This window comes from Vidua chalybeata, chromosome 15 (genome assembly GCF_026979565.1).
Source record: "Vidua chalybeata isolate OUT-0048 chromosome 15, bVidCha1 merged haplotype, whole genome shotgun sequence".
NCBI lineage: Eukaryota > Metazoa > Chordata > Aves > Passeriformes > Viduidae > Vidua > Vidua chalybeata.
Window position 1 is genome coordinate 7867871 of NC_071544.1, and position 23330 is coordinate 7891200.

Consider the following 23330-nt stretch of genomic DNA (forward strand, 5'->3'; position numbering starts at 1 on the left):
TCTCAAAAGCATTTGCTAACTTAAAGAGTTCTATTAGTCTGGTGCAGAATGGACTTAAATATCTTCTATTCCACAGGTAGGAAAAAATAAAATGGCAGAAGAGGAGGCTGGTGATGAAGCAGAAGACAAGGAAGGAGCAACTGCAACTTCCAGGGTAACACATTAATCATTGTTTCTATCTTGTCACCGCAGGCCCCCAGCTGGGTAATAATTAGCTTTGACTCCATGATTCCAGAAGGCCGATCAATCCCTTTATTATACTATCCTTATTAAGAAACCCATCACCCTTACAGACAGTCACGCTACAGGTGGATCCAACTGGTCCTTGAATCCAAACACCACTGCCACTGGCTAATTAAGAAACCACCCTTTGGTAAACAAATCTCCATAACACATTCCACATGTTCACAACAACAAGGTGCAGCAAGTGAAGCTAAGAATTGTTTATCATTCTTTTCTCTGATCTTCTCACAGCCTTCCCCAGGACAATGCCTGGGAAAGTTGTGCCTGTTGCTGTCTGTGGCCAGAGCGCTGCTGCCACAGTATCTCCAATGTTGGGAGTAATGTGGAACACAGCACGGAGTCCCTCAGAACCTCCAGTGATTTAATGGGGCAAAGAACGGGTTTGTTAATGAATAAGGATAATTACTGAGCTGCCGCTGTCCGTGGTGCTGGAGGTGTCGCCTGTGCCCCCGGGGACCAGCCGTGCCCCAGCCACAATCGCCTCATTTATCGGGTCTTTGCAAACACCCGAGCAGGGGCACACCCGGTGGGAAGAGCCTCGAGCTTCCTGTGTGGTGTCAGGGTTGGGAAGGCTTGGAATAGCTGAGAAAAGAGTGAAAGATGCCTGCAGGGCTAGAGAGAAAGATTATTCTTCCTCAGACATGTTTTTGCATTCCAGATCTAAAATAACTATCTTAATGTTCATAAAGTGTACCGAAAAAATACCTTAACTCTCCCCACATGTATTTGCTATATTATTCATCATAAATCTGTCAGCTTCAATTTTAGAAAGTTAAAGTTGAGAAACTAACTCAGCTGAGATCCCCAGCCAGCCACTTTAAAGTCACTTTCTTCCAGAATGTCATAATACAGTAAAACAACTACCTCAATGACAGAAAATTCCATGATGGGAGAGTTCACACCCTTCTAGCTCTGGGGAAATCCAATCATGAGATGGGAAACCACAGACTTCACAAGTTTCACTGTTATATAAAAAAATTCTTCTAAATTAATGACTTGCCAATTGATGACTTGTGTCCTTTTCATGCTCTTAGACTTGATAAATTGGATGACTGTAGTAGATAAAGAATTGGCTGATGGTCACTCTCAAAGAGTTTTGGTAACAACGGTAACTGGTTGGCCAGTCACCTCTGGGTTGAACTGAAATCCAAAGAAAGGATAACAGAGAAGACTCAAGGTGTAAATACAACCTTCAGAGCAAGGTAAATTAAAAAAAAAACAAACATAGGAACAGAAAGCAAGAAGCTTTCAACATTAACAAAGGGAAGGGGAGCTTCTGCTCACATTCAGACAGGGATATTTTGGAGCCGGGCGTGTTGTGGTTTGATATGAGACAAGCTCACTTGGCAATATGAAGCTCCAAAGAATCACTGAGAAATTATGGAAACAATTCAAACATCTTTGTGATCAACACAAAAGGAAAGCTGAAATAGCATCCTGAATAGGTATGATCTTTATTTAGCAGATTCTTGCATTGATTCCACCAATAAATGCTGAGTTTCACAAGGAAAGAATGATGTTTTAAACATCATAATTCTGCAATGAAACAATAAGGAGAAGACAAGGTTATAATTGGAAGAAACCAGAAGGGTAGACAGTGCTGCTAGTGGAATGTGAGGGAGTGCTGAGTCACTCTGCATTAGGTGCTGCCATGGTAACTATTTACCAGCTGGTTGGGAATGAGGACAGACTGAAATTTTTGAAATAAAAATCACGTAAATCCCAGCTTGAACTATATTTCATATGCTTTTTAAAATATTTGACAGAATGGAATACTTCTGAAGGTTTTTTATATTAGTGTTACTTGGGTCAAGCAGATTATATTGGACTACTGAATAGACACATAAATGTATTCAAGCAAGAAACAAACTGATTTCTTCCCAGCTAGGCTAATGTTACTGTATCTAATTGTGAGAGCAAGTAGGAAGTGCTTTGTATTCATGGGGAGGTGATAGAGTGCCTGCTCTCTATAACCCAGCCTCAGCTGTGATGCAAACAGAAGAGATGAGCGTTCTGGTAGTAATGGCTTCTGGGGTGGATTGGAAAACTTAACACACTTCAGAGAGGTGTAAACTCAGATTCCTTGGCCAGTTTTTTCCTCATGTTGCTCTCTGCACTGACTATTAGCAAGGTCATGCTGGTGGTGGCTTTAATATCTTGGTGGCTGAAGGTCCCCTGTAGGAGAGACAGCTCTGGTGTAGTAGTGATTTGGGGCACTTCTGTGAATCATAAGATTCTGTGTGGTTTCCTAGCATGGAAAATATCAGCATCATTATGACAGGTGTCTGTCACTGTGACACCTCCAAAGGCAGAACATCCATTTCTGTTATACCAGTAAGTGAGAGCACTTACACTGCTGTTGAGGTGTGGACAGTTTCAGAAAACTGTAGGTGGGCCTTTTGATAACCAGTTTAGCCAAGTTTGCCTTGGACTGTAGTTACAGAGAAGTAGAAAGCTAGCAAAGGTTTTAAAGTCAAGAATTAGAGAAAGGTTTATGAGAACTCTGCAGAGAGGCAGGAAGTTTGTGGTGAAACACAGGAAATCACTTGTCTTTTTTTAATCTGTGTAGGGCTTGGAGGAGCTGCTGCAGGAGATGCTGAGGTCAGGAAAGCTCTGCTTTGCAGAGCATAGGCAGACACCTTGCGGCTCCCCAAAGCAAGGGCATGGAGGTCCAGGTGGGATTTGTTGTGCCAATGATCTTCACTCCCATGGTAGATGAACAAAAGGTGTTTCCAGGACTCATTGTGCAACCACATGCACAGATCTGTTTGCATCCATCTTAATGAAGTTTTGGGAGCTGGTACTCTTCAGCCAGTTTCCTCTGATCCCTCAACTTCCCTGAGGAAATATTATTTAAAAATACTCATCTCCTCAAAGATCAAGACATCCTGAATCATAGAACATTTTGGGTTGGACGGGACCTTTAAAGGTCATCTAGTACAACTCCTCTGCTGTGAGCAGGGGCATGTTCATCTAGATCATGTTGCTCAGGGCCCTGTGCCACCTGGCCTTGAATATTTCCAGGACAATTTGTTTTGTTGTATCAGTTAGCTTCAGTATTGCGATTTCCAGCTGACAGATTTCAGGAGTCCAGAAGCAAGGCTCACTTAATGACACTGGTGGTTCAGGGAGAAGTCTGGGCTTGCTCAGACACAGGAACTGTAGGATCCAGGTAGCCTCCAGAAGATGAGACATGCTAACAGCCTTGCAACACAAAAATTGCCACAGAGAGGCAGGTAAAAATTGGCATAGAAACTGTTTTTCCTTCTCAAGAAAGAGAAGGCTGTAGGAATAGGCTACAAAAGTTCTTAAGTAAATTAGATTGTGCAATATTTAATCTATAATCTATCTCACTCTCAAGCAAAACAGATGACAGTAGAAATTATTTTGCCAAATCCTGTTTTATAGCTGTTATATTTGATTTGATGGTACTTGAAGGTGTAGCTGAAGTCCCAATTGCTTTAGAGGCATTTACTATGAGAATTGCAGTCTGAGGAAGCAGATACAGTTCTCTTTGGTTTCCAGCTCACTTGTTAGAGTGCTTGATGATGGTTTTCTGCCTTGAGACTGTGAGTCTTGAAAGACAAAGAGCTCTTGACTAAAAGGGACATGACAATTTTATAACAGCTTTCAGGAGTGGGCAGTGATGGCTCTAATATAAATTACATCAGGTTTAATCAGCTGCTGGGCTTCTGTACACAGGAAGTTTTTTTAGATCCTTCCCATATTGATTCAGAAGGAAACCACATGGTGATTTTTTTTTTTCCCATGGAATAGAAATTCTTCATTTTCATATGCTTAATTTTCACCTTTGGGATACCAAAAACTTTTATCTGCAAAGGAAATGTGTGCCCTTCACAGCTTTAATCATACCTGAACTAGTGCTAATTCCTGGTACAAGCAGGGAATTTTATTGGTGTATCTTGGCCTATGTTCTATGTTCCCAAAGACTTAAACAGCTGCATATCACAGCTTGGAAGAGGCAGTTCTGCCTGCTGTGCAGACCTGCCATGTTAGAGACTCAAAGGGCTGAATAAAAAGACAGTGTCTCTTCTACCCTTTGGCACTTCCACCCTGTTTACTCCACCGGCACTCTGATTCCCAGAGGGATGCAAGATGTGTTCTCACCACTGGTGCAGCCCTTTTAACACCTTCTTCTGCAAAGCCCTTCATGTACCATGGAACTGGGACATCAGGTTTTTTACCACTAGCTTGTTCAGGGAACAGTCAAGAACACAAACCTGCTCTTATCTCCTCTCTACATGTATTTAGTATCACACACATATTGCGTGGTTTTTTATTTTTTGTTTAAGTAGCCACAAGCTGTGTGATGATGAGATGTCTAGAGGCAATGCCGAGCTGTCTCTGCTGATGAAGCTGGCTGTGTTTCAGCATCTCTGCTCATCTTTAGTACCACTGTTGTGCAGGTCACCGGCCAGCTGCAATTTCCTCGGCCAAAGGTGAAAATAAAGCTATAAAGGAGTAAGTTTCTTCCCCTCGCTCCCCCCCGCCGCTCATGGATCCGAGGGTGCAGGGATGTTCTGACGAGCATCCGCGCACCGCCGGCAGCATAGCCCCTTTTAGGAGGGGCCTGGAGGGCTCAGATGGATGGGGAGAGGAGGAGGGCTGCTAAAAACACCGCCCTCCGCCGGGGGAGCGGCGGGCAGTGTGCGGGGCGCGGCGGAGCGGGCCGGCGGGGTGCGCAGTGCGCGCCGCAGTGCGCGGAGCGGGGCGCAGGGGCCGCGCCGCAGGGATGCTCGCCCCGCTCCTGGGCTCCGCGGGCTCCGGCTGGCTGCTGCTGGGTGAGTGCTCCCCCGACCCGCCTCGGCAGCCGGGTTTGTCCTTCTCCCCGCCCCTCTCCCTGGTTCCTGGCTCCTTTCTTTCTCCGCAGCGGGTGGGGACCCGCTCCCCGCCTTGGCAGGGTGGTACCGGCCGAACCCTCCGAAGCGGCCTCTGGGCCGGCGGTCTGGCTCCCCATGGCCGTCCCTGCTCCGGGATAAAGGGTATTCCAAGCTCTTTAAAGGGAGGAGGCAGGCGGGAGCTGCGCTCTGCATGGGGATGGCATGATACCCGGCGTGATGCGTGCGGCGGAGAGCCGGCACCATGAGCCGCTACGGCAGTGGTGCAGAGAGCTTGGCGGGATGCATTACATAATATCTCTCAAACAGTCCTGCTGGTTTGTTCCACCGGTCCATCTCTGGTAAATTTGTTGGGGCACTTTGTCTGTAGTGGGCATGTGAAACAGGCCGGCGCGCTTGGAGGGGTATGTGCGTGTTAAGAGCTGATGGGCAGAGGGTGATGCTGGATCCCATTGTTTTGTGGGCAGGCAGTGACGATTCCAAGTGGGTCTGCATTAGGAAATTCTTGCAAGTCTGAAACAGGAGGATTTCTGTAAGGTATTTAAAGGCTCATCTTGAATTGTTCTGCTGTGCTGAAGTGAAATTGAGTCCTTTGAATCTGTGTGAAGTGTCTTTTCTAAAGAAAGGTAATGTTCAATGTCTGTGCTATTTTCCCCTTTATGTATCAAAGAGCTTCCCTCTAGACAGGCTGACTTCCAAGGAGAAGTACAAATGGGAAAATTATTTTAAAAGACAACATCTTAGCATCATTAGGTAGATGTTCTGAGGGAAGTGTTGATAATGGAAAAGATTGTAATTATTTATGTTCATGCCTACTTGCTATTTTTGATTATGAAAAAGGATTTTTCACACTGAAAAAAAGGGAACCTAAAATTCTAGCCTGAATTTTGCCTCTGAAAATATCCTGGTGGTTCTCATTAAAGGCAGCGGCCTTACAGCTGCTTATATCAGCAGCTTAAATCAGCTGCTTTAGAACTGAAGCAAAACTCATGCAGTGAAATATGGCCCAGAAGGAATTACATGGGTAAAACAGAAAGGAGGACTTGGCTGGGAAGCTGTGGGCAAATGTTTGTTACTGCATTTTGGGCACCAAGGCCCCAAGAACTGCTCTGAGTCACATTACTGGTTGCACCAGGCTTGTTTATCATAACAGCAGGAGAACAGGACCCACTGGGAACAGGTCTCCTGTGTAAGCTCCTTCCCTCAGTCCTCCACATCTGCCCTGAGGTATTGATTTCTGTGCTTCACATCTCAGTGTTTCTGCTGTGTCCCAGCTCCTCTCTCTTGTGCATCTGGCTATCCCAAAGTGTGTGTTTGGAGCCTCACTTAATGCCGTGCTGTCTTTATTTTAGTGTGGACATGACTTTAGCCCAACATTTCTGTCTGCAGAATAGGTGCCCCCAGAAGAGAGCTGTGCTGTTGTTGCCTCTCGCAGTGGCACTGAGATGTATGCCACCACAAGTGATCTCTGGGAGGTGGATCCCACCAGAGAGCCAATGGCTCTGCCTGACCTGGCAGTGTGGCACCTGCTCAGCCCTGGAGCAGCAGCTGTTGCTCTCATGTCTGGTTTTGGCTTTCTGATGGCCCCATCCCATCAGTCATATTGCAAAGGAGTCTCTGTGGCTGTGCTGATTTACTGAACAAGGGGCTCCTTGCCATTACAGCCCAGTGAAGCATTCTTCTTTAATTCAAATTAATTTCTGACACCATTAAAAAAGTTTTAACAAGTTGAGAACAGGTTTATAATGTTCATCTCAATGAAATAATGGTAGAAGTCAGTGAAAGACAAAGCCAATTATTTCCTACTGTGCAGTCTTGGATGGGCTGATGGAAGCAGAGAGTGCTATACTAAACAAAACACAAACCTAATGGCAAATTCCCCTAGGGATTTGAACATTGCTGGTTTGGTTGAAATTGTCCAAGAATTCGCCTTACTCCTTGAACTTCTGGGATTTCCTACTTTTACTCATCTGCTCTTCTCTTTCATGTGGCTGCAGCCATGAGCCTCTTGCATGCCCTGTCAGTCCTGCCTTACAGAAAGGAAGTCTTTGTTCTCTTGCCTCCTGGCAGCAGCTGGAGGCCAGGCAGGCACCTGCATTCATGTGTGGAGGCACAAGGAGGGAAATCTGCACCCTGGTGGGGTGGTGGGGAATTCCCACCAGCAGCAGTGCATCTCCAAACATTTCTCAGTGCTTGTTTGCAAAGGGCTGGGAGGTTCATCTGAGGTTACAATAGACTTGTACAATCCCACTCCTGATCCTGGCTCTCGTGCTGTGACACAGGAGTCCTTGGTGATGCTTTGTGTAGAGAGGAGATGCCCAAGGCTGCTCAGCCCAGCCTGTGGAGTGACAGGTGTGGCAGGTGCTGTAGTGCAGGCAAAGCTCATGGTGTTGGTTGAGGTATATTCAGTTGCTTATATTCTCCATCCCTCTATTACTGCTCCATGTGAACACTTGCTAGATACTATCAAAAGGAATGATTAGATACATTTGGATTTCCCTGCTCCCTCACAGGAAAAGATAGAACATAGCAATTTTTCTCTGCTGTTCCTGACTAATCTGGACATTTATTTGATTCTTGTCTCCACAATAGAACTATGGATATTACAATTAAATTCAAGTAATAAAAATAGGAGAGAAGCTTTGAAGACAGATGGTAAACTGAATTAACTGAATACTCTCAGAAACAGGAAAGCTGACTTAGGAGTGAGCCAGAAACAAAGAAATACAACATTACATCAGTAAGGGTATAATTGCCCTTTTGATGTTACCAAACACTGCAGAGCACCAGAGGGTTTAAATGTTTCATTGTGAGTCCATTTCTGAGAGCACTTTGAGAGAAATACCTTGTTCTTCCTTCATCACTGTACAGTTGCAATCAGCACCTGGATGTCATAAAGGTAACTGGAGGCAAGTCTGCGTGAGATGCAAAGAGATGGTGAGGCAGGCAGTTATCTTTTCATGGGTTCACAGGCATCCAGGGCAGCTCTTTTCCCATGGCTTTGTTCTTAACTTTGCTACATTATTTCTTCATATAGACCCAAATAAAATAACATAATCACCCTCCTTCTGATCAGAAATCAACATGAAAGAAAAACATCTGTTAATTTATTCTTTTATTTTTAAGTGCTTTGCATACGTTCTTTGGGGATGGGCCAATACAAGTAATGAGGTTTTTTCCTTCACTGCTATTTCTGTCTCTTGTGCTACTGTGTGAAGCCAAAGCCCTGTAGGTCCTTGGCACTGGGGACCCATCTGTCCCTGCTGTTGTCCCTGCAGGACTGTGGGTGCCGGGAGCAGGGACAGCTTGGAGGAGGGACAGTGCAGACCTCCACTCCTGCAGCTCACTGGTCTTGTCCCCTCTGGAGAAGGTACTGGTGGTCCAAAGTGCTTCATCCTCTCACCTCTTCTCCCACTGAGCAGGAGGGTTTACAGAGCTTGGGAACCCAGATACCCTCTTATCCTGTGAAACCACTCAAATAGAGTAGAGAAAGGTTTATCAGAGAGCATGTGGCTATAAAAAATATATAAAAATATGCTTGAAATATACATGTAAAATCCATGAATCCCCAGCAGGGACCCTCACACTCCTTTCCACACTCTCCTGCATTTTGCTGTGAGCCATGATTGGCTCTCCAGGAGCTTTTCTTCCCAGATATGCTGATTCAGAGTTTTTGCAAATCCTTTTTGGAGACTTCAAGGAACTGAGCGATGATTCCATACAGCATGATACAGGGAAATGCTTTGCTGGACTTGGATTTACTGTAGAGTGCCACCAGCACTTACTGATGACAAGTCATTTGCTGTGTCAAAGCCTCCTTGCACCATAAACATTGTCACAGAGCCTCCAAGGTGACCTGAGGTGGGAAGGTGGGTGAGGAAGCAGACCAGGGGCTTAGCCTCATTCTGCTTCTTCCTACACTCTGTATATAGGTAAAATTATAAATATTTTACCATCCTGCTGGAGACTGCACTATGGAAAACATGGTAGCTGGTGGTGAGAAAGTAAGACACTGGGATGAGTGGGGATTTTTAGTCAGGAAAGAGTGTCAAAGCCACAAGGGTAATTCAGCACCTGTGAGCTGGTCCCCAGCTCCTTGCTGCAGCCACACTTCAGCACCCTTTACTCACTGCTTGGGCTTTTGCAAGCAGTGATGTAGCTGCTTCAGCTCCAGTGTATAGCAGATAATTACGAAAAGCATGGCTGAAAATGCAGCTCCTTCTTGTCCTGGGCTGAGTCCACAGCAAGGTTTTGGCAAGACCCCATGGTGATTCCCCATATCCCCCAAATTAGTCAGCCACACGGGGTTTTTCTGTCTTCTGTGTTGTGTGGGATATTCCAATCTCATAAACATGGAAAGAAGCTAAATCCAACCAACCTGTCCAAGTCATTTTCTTCCACACCACAGGAAGAAATTATCACTTGTCAAAAAAAAAAAGTGTGTCATTCAATGGAAATCATGGTTTCTCTAGGAAAGCCCCAGTTCAGGGAGGAAAAGTCTTTTTGTTCAGACCTGTGTGCCATGGTTTTGCAAGACTGCAGCTCACATTTCCATTTGCTCAACAAAGTGGCTTTGGTTGTGTAGATAATATCTCAGAGGCACCACATGTGAACTGCAGTGAGGAGTTTCCACTAAGTACTGTGTAGTCATGCTGCAAAATCTGTGCTGGATGAGTTGACCTCTTTGAGAGTAAAAGGCTCCAAAGGCACCTGGGGGTTTTTAGGTGACTTTTCCCTCTGAGGTCAAGTGTGTCACTTGGCCCAGGAGCAGAAATTCCAAATGCTGGGTTATTTGGAAAAACAACCCCAGCAGAGGGTCTTTTGTCCACTGTTGCCTGTGGCAGAGGTGGAGGGTTACCTGTGTAAATCCATCTTTTAGTGGCCAGATTCTAAGAGACCCTCACTGCTTTCACTGCTGAGGGTTTTGATGATGGCAAGGAGGGGAGCATCAGTCCCACACCTGGGAACAGATACTTGGTTGCTCCACCTAGCTGCCTGAGTTTGTGTTTTGACCACAGAAGGACAGCCACACCAAAGCTGTCAGCCAGATCAGTCATTGCAATGGGACTTTGTGCTCTGCTAGAGGAGGTTTAAGTTAGATATCAGGAGAAATTTCTTCATGAGAGGGGTGGTCAGACATTGGAACAGGTTGCCCAGGGAAGTACTGGAGTTGTTGTCCCTGAAAGTGTTCAAAACACACGTAGATGTGGTGCTAGGGGATGTAATTTAGTGGTGGGTTTAGCAGTGCTGGATTAAACATTGGTCTCAATGACCTTTGAGGGCTTTTCCAACCATAATGATTCTATGATTCTGTAATTATTGAGATACAACTTTGGGTCAAGAAGCAGAAGCACTGAGGTGGTAGGGACTTGGTGTGTGGTGCCATGTAAGCTGATCCTTCCACAGAAATGTGACTCTCCCTGCTGTGAACATACTTTCATTTTGGAAAGTTTTAGAAACTACTAGAAAATCTTCCAAGTTTTCTCTCAGATTTGCTTATGACTAATCCAGATCCTGCTTAATTGGATGCCAATATGATGTCTCAGCCATGCTATTTCTTTTTCCCCGATGTTTTCACCCCAGGCAATGGCACAGCCTCCTCTCTGGGACAGTTGCCCATGTGGCAGATCTGTCCCATCCTATCTGCTCCTGGGCTGTGCCCCCTCTTCAGCCTGGCAACTTTTGCCTTTGGAAAGGATGGGTTTTCCCTGCTGAGAGCATGGGCAGTGCGTGGATGGGTGCAGAAGGCACCACAGCTCACTTTGGGCTGCTGCTTGACCTGCTGTTGGATAGAAAATTGCACAGCCTTCACTTCCTTTCCTGGGCAAGCCACTGTGCTTGTTCATGGCTGAGAATCAAAGGGGCTGGCTGAAATGACCTTTCCTCCTCCCACCAGCCATTAGGAAATTGAGGCTGAGCTGCCCCCGTGCACAAGGTAGAGCAGCCCTGGGCTGTGCCCACCCATGCAGGCCAGTGATGGTGCCCAGGGAGGGACAGGAGCTCAGGAGCAGCCTCTTCAGGGAAGGGCCTGCACACAGTAAGGGTCAGAGCCCTGCTCCTTTTTGCCTCCAGAGTAAAAAGCAACTCCTTTCCAAGGGCTATGAAATCCCTAAAATCAGCTTCAGGAGCCATAGTGTCATCACTGTGACCGCTGGGGTGTCCCACTTGCTGCTAGATGGCCCCAGCCAAAAGCTACAGCAGGGCAGCACTGAGAGCTTTGCTAAGCTGGCATTCTTTTTTTTTTGCCATCTCCAAAGGCAAGTATGAGCTGTTCGGCACAGGAACCAGCACGCAGATTGCTAAACTGATTTAACTTTTTCTTTTTTCCTCTTTGAAAAATTATCTAGGAAACAGTCAATCATTCTGCTGTTGATTGAAGTGAGTTGGAGGTGATCTAAGCAGTCAAATTACAGAAGGCAGGAATGATGCAGACTTAATGTCTTACAGTACTTAGTTATAAGAAGTGGAGAGGATATTATTTAGTTTGTTGTAAGATTCTTCATAATGATGGACAAAAGAAGACAAATATATCAGAACCCCTTTTGAAATGCTAAATATACGTTATTTAGTATCTCCAATTGTCAGAGATTGGGATTGTCCCTTTTTTTTTTTCTTTCTCTCAGGGAATTTTGTCCCATTTGATGCCCAAGAGATGATAATGACTGGTACTTAAGAGAACAAAGTATCTGGATGGGAGGAGGAGGAGGGGATTTATTCTGGCCAGGATGTTGATCTGGCCAGGATGTACCACAGAAATAATCTCATCCATACATAGACTGGGTGTGCAGAGAGAATCATTCCATGACACATGTGTTTGCAGGATTTCCCCCCAAATTTTATACAGTCAAGACTCAAAGAGATGCACTGCTTCAAAGTACATTGGTCTAGAGATGAGCAACCCCTAGTGTTCAGTTTTCCATTGGATCTGAATTTCTTTGCCTTTGATATTAGTTAGATCTTGATTCTTCGGTTTTCTTATCAGTCCTTTCCGGGACCAGATGTCTTCACCTTTGCAAAAGGCGGCCTGTGACGGTAGATGTTCTGTAGGTGGCCACTGATGTTCCGTAGGTAGCCACTGATGTTCCGTTGATGGCCTTTTATCTTTCTGGGTATCTTTGGGCTACTCCCAGTCTGTTGGTATGTTAAGCCCATCTTCTTAGAGTGATGTTACATCTCCTAAGGAAACCTAAAGAAAATTCCTTTCTCCAAGGTAAAGTCAAATCAAGTGTAACTAGAGAGACAAAAATTTAAAAGTTATATTGTTTCCAACATTCAGTCTTTTACTGCTTCTCCTACCTTGAGTGGGCCTTTCCTTGTAAGAGCAGCAGTTAAACCTTATCAACACCTGACCTCACTGGAAAAGGGCCCTCACCATCTACCGGCTGACCCAGGGGAAAACAAGGCCCTGAGCCCCTCTGAGGGAGCCTCTCTCGGCTGTTTGCGGGAGCCTGGCTGCTGCTGCACAGCCCCAGCCATTTGTTTGCCGTTATTTCACGTTTTTTTGCTACACTTTAACCGGACACCCAGCACCTGCCAGGACCCCCTGCTGCTTCTGCCTCTGCCAGCGCTTAGGGCTTAGTGCTACACGTTGTTTGTCACCGCGGGTGTGCTGGGCTGTGCCGTTCCAGCGCCGCTCCGAGGTTCTGGCCGCTGCCGTTTCGCCATGCGGAGGGCACCGGGCCCGGCCGCCCCTGGGCACTTGCCAGGGAAGCCCCTTTTCCCTGTCCCCGCCCACCATCACCCCCGTGCAGAGCGGGGACCGAGCCCACGCCACAGCGCCCCCTGCAGGCGCGGGGGAATCATTGCCCGCCCTGCGCGGCCGGGAGCCAGCAGCGCCCCTGCTGGCCGTGCCCGGAACTGCAGCGCAGGGACAGGCCTGAGCCCAGAGCAGGCCGCGCTCGGGTTTGTGCTCTCGGCTGGCGCTGCTGCCGCTGCTGTCCTTTGTTTGCCTTCTTACACACACACACACACACACACACAGAACTGCTATTGCTTTCCCATGTCTTTGCCTGAAAACCCCTTAACTTCAATGTTATAGTAATTCAGAGGGAAGGGGGTCATATTTTTGATTCCAAAGGAGTTTCCTGCCTTCCTTGGCAGACACCTGCCGTTCAAATCAAGATGCCAATACAGCTCAGTTTTAGGTAAAACCCTTCTCCATAACTCCAGGTAATCTCATTCAGAATTATCTTTTCTTCAGCCAATTGTTCAAATAGCTCCTTGGAGCTGAGAGCAGCTTGTGGCTAGCCTGTGAGCACCAGCTTGTAAAAGCTCACCCAAGTTGTGCCAGTGTTCTGATGTCCTCCGAACCTTTGTTCACTGTGGGTCTCCCTTGCACACCCACTCATGTTGCTACAGGGCAGGGACACCTGCCACTAAACCAGGCTGCTCCAAGCCCCGTCCCACCTAGTTTTGAACACTTCCAGGGACAGGGCAGCCACTGCTTCTCTGGGCACCCTGTGCCGGGGCCTCAGCACCTTCACAGGGAACTAGGGTTTTGAGATGCCAGGGGAGCCATCCCCAGTGACCTCCTCCCTCTGTCTCCTTGGAATACCCGAGTCCTGCTTTTTTTTTTCTGCCTGAAAAGGGCCTTTTTGTGCTGCCACTTCTTCCAGCCCGAATATCCCGAATATCCCGCAGCTGAGAGGCTGCTGAGGGTGGTGTGATGCTCTGACCTGCCAACAACAATTCAGGGCTGTGTTTCCTTTCGGGAAAGGCATTTGCATATCCTCTATTCACTTTACTTGGTTAAATATATTTGAAAAGGCAAAAGCTCTGTGTCATTGAGACTGCAGAATGAGCTGTCTGGGGGCCTCCTCCATCTTAACCCTTTGAAACCTTGTTCCAGCATCTTGGCAGCTTAAAATATCCAGAAAAAAAGAGATTTTAAGGCTGTTTTCACAGCAGGTATGGGGAAGGAGGCTGGAGACAGGGAAAGCACTGATAGAAGCGAGCAAAAATGTGCTATATACCTTTGAACTGAAAATTCACTCACATGCAGACTGACTTGCAGAGAGTTTGCAAAATTTAGCATGGACACAAATGTCTTCAGGGTGACTTGAAAGTACCTGTGAAAATAGAAAAGCAAAAGCAAGTTACAGCAGTGTCAGGCACAGAAAGGGGCAGAGTGCTTCAGGGTGTGTGATCAGCAAAGGGAACTTTCTAGAAACAAAAACCAGAAATAACCTAATTGCTGCTTTAGTTAACAAAATAAATAAAAAACCCTGAAGCAACAACAAAGATCCTGAAACATAAACTGTGTATTTAGAAATCATTCAAAAAATGCAACTGCTTGTTATTAGGGACAGAAGAAAAAAAAAATATTTCAGCGAAGTGTTTAATTTGGAATATTTAAGGACATCTCAAATCACAGCCCAACTATAGATTTCTCAAAAACCCTGCATGAGATGATGCCAAATCCCCCCTTTTCCCTCATTTTCCAGCACAGTGCCAGACCCTTGCTGCCAGGGGAACAGGAGCTGAGTGTGGGGTGTGGCTGGGGTCTCTGGCTGGTGGATGCCAGCCCTGCTGACATGCCAGGGTGCAGAAAAGACCCCCTTGGACTGGGCCAGGACATGGCCCCTGCACCTCACTGTGTGCTGCACCCACCATGCTCAGCGGCAATGTGGAGACTGTACTTCTGGGTGCCTGTAAAATGTTCTGAGGATGACAGCTGGGAAGAGATGCATAAGCAATAAATTCATCATCCTGGATTTATTTTTGTTACCTTGCCACCAGGCATCCCTGTGGTGTAAGGAAATTGAGGGCGAGAGGGAGAGGAGGTAGTAACACTTGCCCAGTTACATAATATTAATGTTCCTAATTATTCAATTAATCCTCTGTTTATGCTGTATGCTTCCTTCCTGCTGCTCTTTGGAAGTGGTCAAAAATATAGGCTGTATAAACATAAAAGTGTAATATCTGACCAGAAGATATAGAAAAGAAAAGGAGACCACTAAAAAGACACACAAAGCAGTAAAGTTCCCCTTTCTTACATTATTTGAATTATCGGTGGTTTTTTATTTCTACTTGAGGCACAATTTTCCATGGATGGGCCTTCAGGAATGTAGAGATACTGTTGGCAGATTTCTGTTCTGTAACTGAAGCTATCGCTCTGGTTTATGGGAATGTCCTCAAAACCATAACAGCAACTGGGTTTTTTTCAGTTATGCTCAGAATTTTGAAGTGAAAATCTTCCATAGAGCAATGGAAGCTCCCAGGCTATCTCAGCTCTGTGTGGTTTCCTGGTGGTACAGCCTCATTTAGCTGTTCTGATGACTCTATGTAAAGTCATAGAATAGTATGTGTTGGAAAGGACCTTTAAAGTTCATCTAGTTTAACCCCCCTACAATGAGCAGACATCTTCAACTAGACCAGGTTGTACCAAGCCCTGTCCAACCTCACCTTGAATATTTTTAGGGCTGAGGCATCCATAGCTGCTCTGGGCAACCTGTGCCACTGCGTCACCGCCTTCCTTATAAAAAAAATCATTCCTTGTATCTGAATTGGCCATCTTTTAGTTTAAAACCATTACACCATGTCCTATCCTGTATTCTGGCTATAAGTAGCAATGTTTAAAATTCAATTTTAATCTGCGTTTCTCATTAGTTTTGATAAAGTATAAAAGCATAGAGAGATTCCATAGGTTACTCTCTTATATAGGACTACTTAACTTTGGCAGGGAGCATTAAATGTGCTGTGATTTACTGATACATCTTTTTTTTTTTTTTTTTTTTTTTTCCTGGATGGGTCAGGTCTCAGCCAAATCCCAGAGAAGTTCTTTGAAGTCTTTCCATTGATTTTACTGGTAGGTGGGTCTCACTGGGCTTTAGACAGAGCACAAAAGGTGAAGTCTAATTTCCTTTGTATTAGTATAAACATCCCTGCTACTCAATGCTTTCTATTGGCTCTGAATCCAAAAAATTCAGTTGTCTTCCCATAAAGCCCTGTCTCCATCACTCTGTCCTGCAAATTACCTGGCAGAAAATTCTAAGGCAGAGGGAAAGCTTTTATTCAGTTTATTACTTAGAGAACGCTTACATCGTTTTTCCCTCAAGGTAGGCAGCCCACATCCAGCTTCCTCTCTTTGTTCTCCCTCAGATATCTCCAATGGTTGTTTCAGAGAGTGAGTCCATATGCACGAAAGCAAAACAAGAGAAAGGGAACTACTGCTCAGGGTATTTACAGAGGAGGTAAAAGGGTCAGACTCTACCATGAAACACGTTTTACTCAATCTACCACTTATGCTGAGGGTATATTGCCCACGGTGAGCTTCATCTTGGTAGGCAAGACCAACCCTTATCAGCAGGAGCTTGAAAGAGGAGCTCCACAGTGCAGTATGTTGGTTTTAACCCAATATTAATTTGAAATCACATCCCCTTTAGGGCATTTCATCACGAACACAGATATGGTGAGACTGTGGGCTACTGGCACTAAAGCACCCAGCCAGCCCCGGGCTGTTCACACACCTGAAATATTTTCCTGACTACAATGATTCTGTCAAGCTGTGGCTCATAAAGAACAAAGGGACAGGAATCTGAGCTGGTGAATATTGCTGAGGTCCCATTAAGCCAGCACTGTGATGCTGATTTGCACCTGCAGACCATTCAGTCTAGTACTCCCTGCTCTACTCTGGCATTTTGATGAATTAAGCCTGATTGCAGAACACCCCCCACGTGACCCAAAGAAGTAATAGTTGACAATCTTGCCTGAAATCTCATAAATAGACTCTTCATTCATGAGTGTTAAGTGTTCTTTGAGAAGTCTCCATTACAAACTCTAATATCACAAGTAAAATTTAGGACAGGTCAGACAGAAACTTTATTAACTATGGTAATAGTAAGTCTTCAGACAGCTTCTCACCCTCTGCTCCCCCCTTTTCTGCCAAGCAGTTGTGGAGATCCAGCCAGGAAAAAAGGAGTTGAGGAAAGCAATAATTTCAGTGTTAATAATACCAGATATTCAGCCTCTGGAAGGGAGGACCCCTCAAATGCCTTCCTAACAGCCAGAGTCCTTAGCAGGAATTGAACAGTAAAAAATGAACAGTAAATAATGTGATGATATGGAGCAAAGGCTCCCGGGGGCCCAGGGTGGCACACCCATGCTATCTTTGCTCAGGAGTGGGGAGTTGGAAGCTATCAGACACTGTTGGCTTCCAGTTGAAAGGAATGTTCTTGTAGTTGAGAGTATCTTAGCCAGATGTCTCAAATGTAAATGTTAGTAATTTACCATGACAAATGAATTTCAAGGATCTGGTCTTGTTATTTTGAGTGTAAATTAACAATACCTGGTTTGGGCTACAATACCGGGGTTGGGTTTTTTCTTTTAATACATGTAGCAGTATAAGGATGATGTTGGCAATAGTTACTCTCTTACTATTTTATTGATTATGAGGATTTGTATTTATTCTACTCGATCATCACAGAATGTTTTGGGTTGGAAGGGTCCTTTAAGGTCATCCAGTTCCAATCCCTCTGCCATGGGCAGGGACACCTTCCACTAGACCAGGTTGCTTCAAGCTCCATCCAACCTGGCCTTGGACATCCAGGGGTGGGGCATCCCCAGCTTCTCAGGACAGCCTGCTCCAGTGTCTCACCACCCTCACAGGGAAGAATTTCTTCCCAATATCCCATCTAACCCTGTTTTCTGACAATGTGGATCCATTACCCTTTGTCCTGTTACCATCTGTTCATTTAAATATCTGCTGATATCCGACCTATGAAGTTTCTAGTTCAGAAGACCTGAAGAGGTAGCACAGACCTTCTGTGTCAGAAATTTTCTTTTATGATGACTTTTCCTGAAGAAAAAAAAAAAAAAAGCAAGCCGTTTCTAATTTTAAACTGCGCAGTTGCAGAAAGGTTTTACAGTTTTACACCCAAAAGCGTCACTTCGAGCCTGTAAATCCTCCAGCATGACAGAGATGTGCGAAAATAATGCAATATTCAGGAGCGGAGCTTTTCCTCTCTGGGAGGCGGCTCCCATCGCCGGCATGTGGAACCTCAAGGGTTACAGCGGGCATCGCTGCTGCTGCGCTAATACAGCCTAAGCCGATATTAGCCAAGCTTAACTTCTTTCAGCCGTTTGCAGATGGGAGGGGGAGGGACGCCCTGGAGTCAGCAGTTCTGTGCGGGGATCGGGAGGGCAGAGCCCCGGCCATGAGCTGACCGGGCAGCAGAGGGACCGGGGCACCGGCGGATGGTGAGTCCCGGCGGGGGTTTCCTTGTTGTTGCTGTTGTGCCTGTGAGGAGCCTGGGGGGGATCCGAGCGGGGTCCAGGAGCTGCGTCCGGGCAAGGCTCGGGTGGGTCTGGAAGGGCCCGGGGGGCTCCAGACGGGACCCCCATCCCAGGGGCCTCCGGGCGGGTCCCGGGGGCCCGCGGGCTCCGCCGGAGCCGGGCTCCGGGATGCCGAGCAAAGCCAAGCCGCAAAAGGCAGAGCGGCGGGGGAGCTGCGGTGCACAGGGACCCCGGTGCTGCTGGGTGGGTGGGCTCGTTCCGCGGGGGCGATGCAGGACAGCTCTTGGGGGGTGGCTTTGGCAGTTTCCCGTTGTTGCGCGTTTCCAGCAGCCTCAGCGGGGGAAAAGCTCCTGCCCGGCTCTGGCTGGAGTTCCCAGCGCTGGAGGCAACTGGCCCGTAGGTCCCGCGTGGGCTGCGGGGCTCCAGGGTGACAGCCTGGAGACCTCCCCGGCACCCCTGGGACCAGCGGTGAGGGCAGCTCTACCTGCACCCAAGTCAGGCGTGGGGGCAAGTTCACTGGGATGCAGAGACGGAGCCTGGCGTCTGGGGCTTCCCTGGAGGACTCTGCCCCCCTTAGTTCATTGCCCCAAACTCTTGACCCTACATATCAGGGCTTGTTTCCCACAGCGGGAGCTCTGTGGAGCATGGCACACCTGTTTAGTTGTGGTTGACCTCAATTCCTGTGTTGAGTTTTGGGCCCCTCACTCCAAGAAAGACATTGAGGTGCTGGAGTGTGTCTAGAGAAGGGCAGCGGAGCTGAGGAAGGGTGTGGAGCACAAGCTGGATAAGGAGCAGCCGGGGGAGCTCAGCCTGGAGAAAAGGAGGTTCAGAAGGGACCTTATCACTCTACAGAGGAGGTTGAAGCTAGGTGGGGAGGTTGATCTCCTCCCAAGTAGCAAATGGAGGAACAAGATTAAGTGACCTCAAGGTGTGCCAGGGGAACTTCAGGTTGGATATTAAGAACAATTTCTTCACCAGAACAATACTTCAGCCTTTGAAGAGGCTGCCCAGGAGAATGGTGCAGTCGCCATCCATGGAGGGGTTTAACAAACATGTAGATATGGCACTTTGGGATATGGTTTAGTGGCAAGTCTGGCAATGCTGGGGGAATGGTTAGACTCGATAATCTTAGAGGGCTTTTCCAACCTAAATGACTGTGGAATTCTATGACATCCTGCTGGTTTCTATACTTTCTGTGTCTCAACTTTCAGCCACCCAGACTTCAGCGCAGGCTCTTTGCAATGTATGTCTCTGTCTGAGGGATCTCCCAGGGCTGGTGACAAAACTTGCCTTTGCCAAAGCAGCAGTGGTAGGTTGCAAGCATTCAGCGTGTATTGTGTGATGTTGTTCCTAATTCCATGCTGTGCACTCACACTTTCCTCAAGCAGAGAACCATGAGGGTACTCCATCCACATGGGTGAGCCTGCTGCTGTGTTGGGTGTTGAGAGCTCATAGGGGTGCACCTTGGTGTCAGGGACAGAACATGAAAACCTTATCTGTAGCCATGGAATCCCCTGTCTGGACCTGGTGTGGTTTCTTGCTTGCTGTGTTGTGTATGTGCCTGTTGCTGGTGCATCCCATCCTTTGGCGTGCTGGGGACAGAGCAGGTTGGGGATGTGAAGAGAATGGGAGGATGATGCTTTCAGCAGTTTCAGAGAGCCTCCTGGAAGGTGGAGGGTCCCTGCCTGCTCCTGGAGGTGTACCATGTCAGGCATGGCCCCGGGTACCGCTGCAGAGCTGTGTGCACTGCGGGGCCTCCTGGGAAAGAAAACCTTCTGCACCTGGGCAGTGAGAGTGTCCCTAACACCAGGACCCTTTCTGCAGTAATCACTCTGCTTTTACTGATATCATGCAAGAGAGAAACATCAAGTTGTGTTCCTTTAAAAGCATGGTGATACTCTTGAGCACAGAAGAGATTATTTTGAGAAGCTCTGGCTCTTGCAGGCAGTGTGTTTCAGTTCTGACTGGAGGCTACTGGCTCAGGGCCCAGGCAGGCAGAGGGCACGGCAGGAGCCGGCAGGTCTGTGCAGCGGGCAAGGCTGCTGCATCACGCTGCACAGACCTGACTGCTGTCCCCGCTGCTGTCCCCCACCTGCAGTGGGAGGGGGCAGTTGCCTTCCTTTGGGTTTTTGGCACATGGCCTGCCTCTTTATTTTCTTGCCCCTTACTGTACTGCAAGGTTGCCAAATAAGCCTTGAACAACTTTCAAAGCTGCCTTCAGTTCCTGGTTTGTTTTGGGATAAAACTTGGAGCGGATTCAGGCAGTCACAGTTCTATGTGCACAGGGTCTGGATAAAACTCTGCTCTCTCCCTGTGTACTTAACCTTTGGTACCCCCTCACTCCTTCCCATCTGTGCAGACAGGGTCCTTTAGAAAAGAACTACAACTACAGGGCCAGGTTGGATGGAGCCCTGAGCAATCTGACCTAGTGAAGGGCATCTCTGCCTGTTGTGTGGGGGATGGCTGGATGATTTTCAATATCTCTTCCAACCCATTTGTGATTCCATGAACTTGCAGGGCACTTTCTTGTTAACTAACCTGGTCTAATTACAGTCAGCTTACACTAAGAGAGGGATACAACTGTATTTGTTATAGTTAGTGACACTACTGTTATTTTTTTGTAAGTTCCCATTTTGATGTCATTTTCTCATTTCACTTTCCAGTGTGACAGTTGTAATACTGTCTTTGTGGGCATGTGTTTGACACAGAGCTGGCAGAGCCTTCCAGTCCTCTCCTTTTTCATATGGCTTTGCTTTAACTGCAGTAGCAGGTCAGTAAGTATTGGAGCTCTTCAAGATGTAGGATTGGCATAAAGAGAATTGCTCCTTACAATAATAAAGGCAGTGTTTAGCTATGATATGGACCAAACTGTGAGGTCTCTCTCTACATCTGCAGCAGAAGATGAAAATCTGTGGTGTGATAATGCACAGGCAGCCTCCTGCAGACAGCAACAGGCCAGATTTCCAGAATCTTCATGGCTGGAGGCAATGCCAGCTGCAGTCTGGCTTGCTTAGCCCTGCTGTGAACACTTGCTACATAACTGTTGATATTGCAGAAGGCAATACAGAATTAAGTTTGACCAAGTAAGTGTTTTGGTCCAGTCTGAGCTGTCAGAGAGACAAGGCAGGTTAACACCTGGCTTGGAAGTGGTATTCAAAACATTCCTGTTCTTCCCTATCCTCTGCAGGACTAACTCTGGGAATGCCACTGTGCCATGTCCTAAGCATTATGGAAGATTTTCTGTTATGAGCTTGTTTAGTTTTCTGTGTCACTTCGGATGAAGCACTCCCATGCTTGCCTGAATGCAACTGGCTGGCAGGATCCTCAGAGTGTTATTCAGAAACCATTTACTCTTGGTACTGCTGCCAAAAGAAACGGCAGCAATGAACCCAAACAGGTTTGCAGCTGGATCAGTACACCTGGACTGGTGCACAAATATTTGTGCTGGTGTCTGGGAAAGGCAGGGTGGGTGTGGGAGTGATGGAAGGGGCAGATGCTCAGGAGGACTCCTTGCCCTGGCTGGCCTGGAATATGGTGGGGCATCCCAGCCTGTGTGGGCTCCACCAAGTTGTGCTCCAGACAGGGTGGAGGTGGGTGTGTGGTGGGTAAGGGAGCCATGCAGGGAGGACATGACCCCACCCTGGCACCAGGATGCCATCTGATCATGCCAAGTGGGGATTTGCTTATAAACTAACCACTTTTTCAGATACTATAGCAGGACAGTATTTCTGTGCCAACGACCATGTGCCCCAGTGTGGGCATAAGGTGAAGGGCTCCTCATGGCCCAGTCCAGCAGTGGTGTGAGTTGGGGTCATCCACCCTACCCTGCGAGAAGCCAGCAGGAATCAGACCTCTGCAGTTTCTGTGTGCAGCAGGAGAGCAGCCAGGGCCAGGGCTCTCCCTTCAGCTGTCCCTGTATCACTGTCACCAGTCTCACACAGTGACCCTCCAGATGCAGCCAAGGGCAGGGTGTGAATGGTCATGGAGAGCTGGGAACTGGCAGTGCAGGAACTTGCCTGCACGTGTGTCCTTGTCTGGCAGTGACCTGCTGTGGGGACAGCAGAGCCAGCCCTCAACAGCCAGGGCAATGCATGCTTGTGGTACCAGCTTCTTCCCTGCCTGGCATTGTACCCTCACAATCTCCTTGCCTCCACCCAGCCATTGCCTAAGGGCTTTGTAGAGGGAGATGGCCACAGAGGGCCTGGCTATGGCATGTTCATGTGGAGAGACTGAAAATGAGCCAGGCAGTGAGCCGAGGAGGGGAGTACATCCCACCTGGGTGCATTGAAAGTAAGTCCCCTTGTGGTCCCTGCACCTCTGCACTGCCCAGCACTGACACTGCTGCAGAGCCTGCAGGTGACTGGGGTTCTCAGCTGGACCAGGGCCTCTACAGACAATACTAAGGTTTATTTAAATTCAACATTGAAAGGCAAATATCAAAACTTTCCCTGGCAACAAGCCATCCAGCTCTTTGCAAAGCACTTTCACATCTCCTCTCTGCCAAGCCTGCTGTCAGGGGTGCAGCTCCCTTCTCCCTTTCCATTCAGTGCTTCTCTTTGTACTCTGCCCCAGATAACTATTTTTATGCTATTCTTTAAGCTGTTTGTTTGCTGCCTGACACAGGATATTGAGGAAACATATAGTATATGGGACAATCAACCATCAATGTCAGTAAAAAATAAAAAAAGCCAAAATGCAGCCAGCAAACCTCATTCTTCATAACAGCTGAAGTTGATAATTACTTATGTGTACTTCTGGGAGGGGGGAGCTTTGCAGATGCTCTGTGAGCAGTGTCCAGAATGAAGTCCCAGCCCTAGCAAAAGCAGCCCCACGATGCACTATCAGGATCCCGCTCTGTGGGACAATGCCAGCAGCACGTGGCACTTCAGCACAAGCCCAGAAAACATGTGCAGGGTTCACTGCCACCTGCAAGCTTTGCCATAAGGCTGAGTGGCAAATTCTCTCCTGCTTTAGTCACCTCAATGGGATGTTCCT

The 23330-nt window shown here is 47.2% G+C and overlaps 1 protein-coding gene across 1 annotated transcript in view; it reads left to right on the top strand.

Annotated features, from left to right (window-relative positions):
* Positions 1 to 4931: 4931 nt before the first annotated feature.
* ACSL6 (acyl-CoA synthetase long chain family member 6) overlaps positions 4932 to 23330 on the top strand; it is a 55976-nt gene continuing 37577 nt past the window's right edge. The window contains exon 1 of the mRNA XM_053956418.1: positions 4932 to 5045. Coding sequence (XP_053812393.1) covers positions 4997 to 5045 — 49 coding nt within the window. The 5' untranslated portion in view covers positions 4932 to 4996. The remainder of the gene's footprint in view (positions 5046 to 23330) is intronic.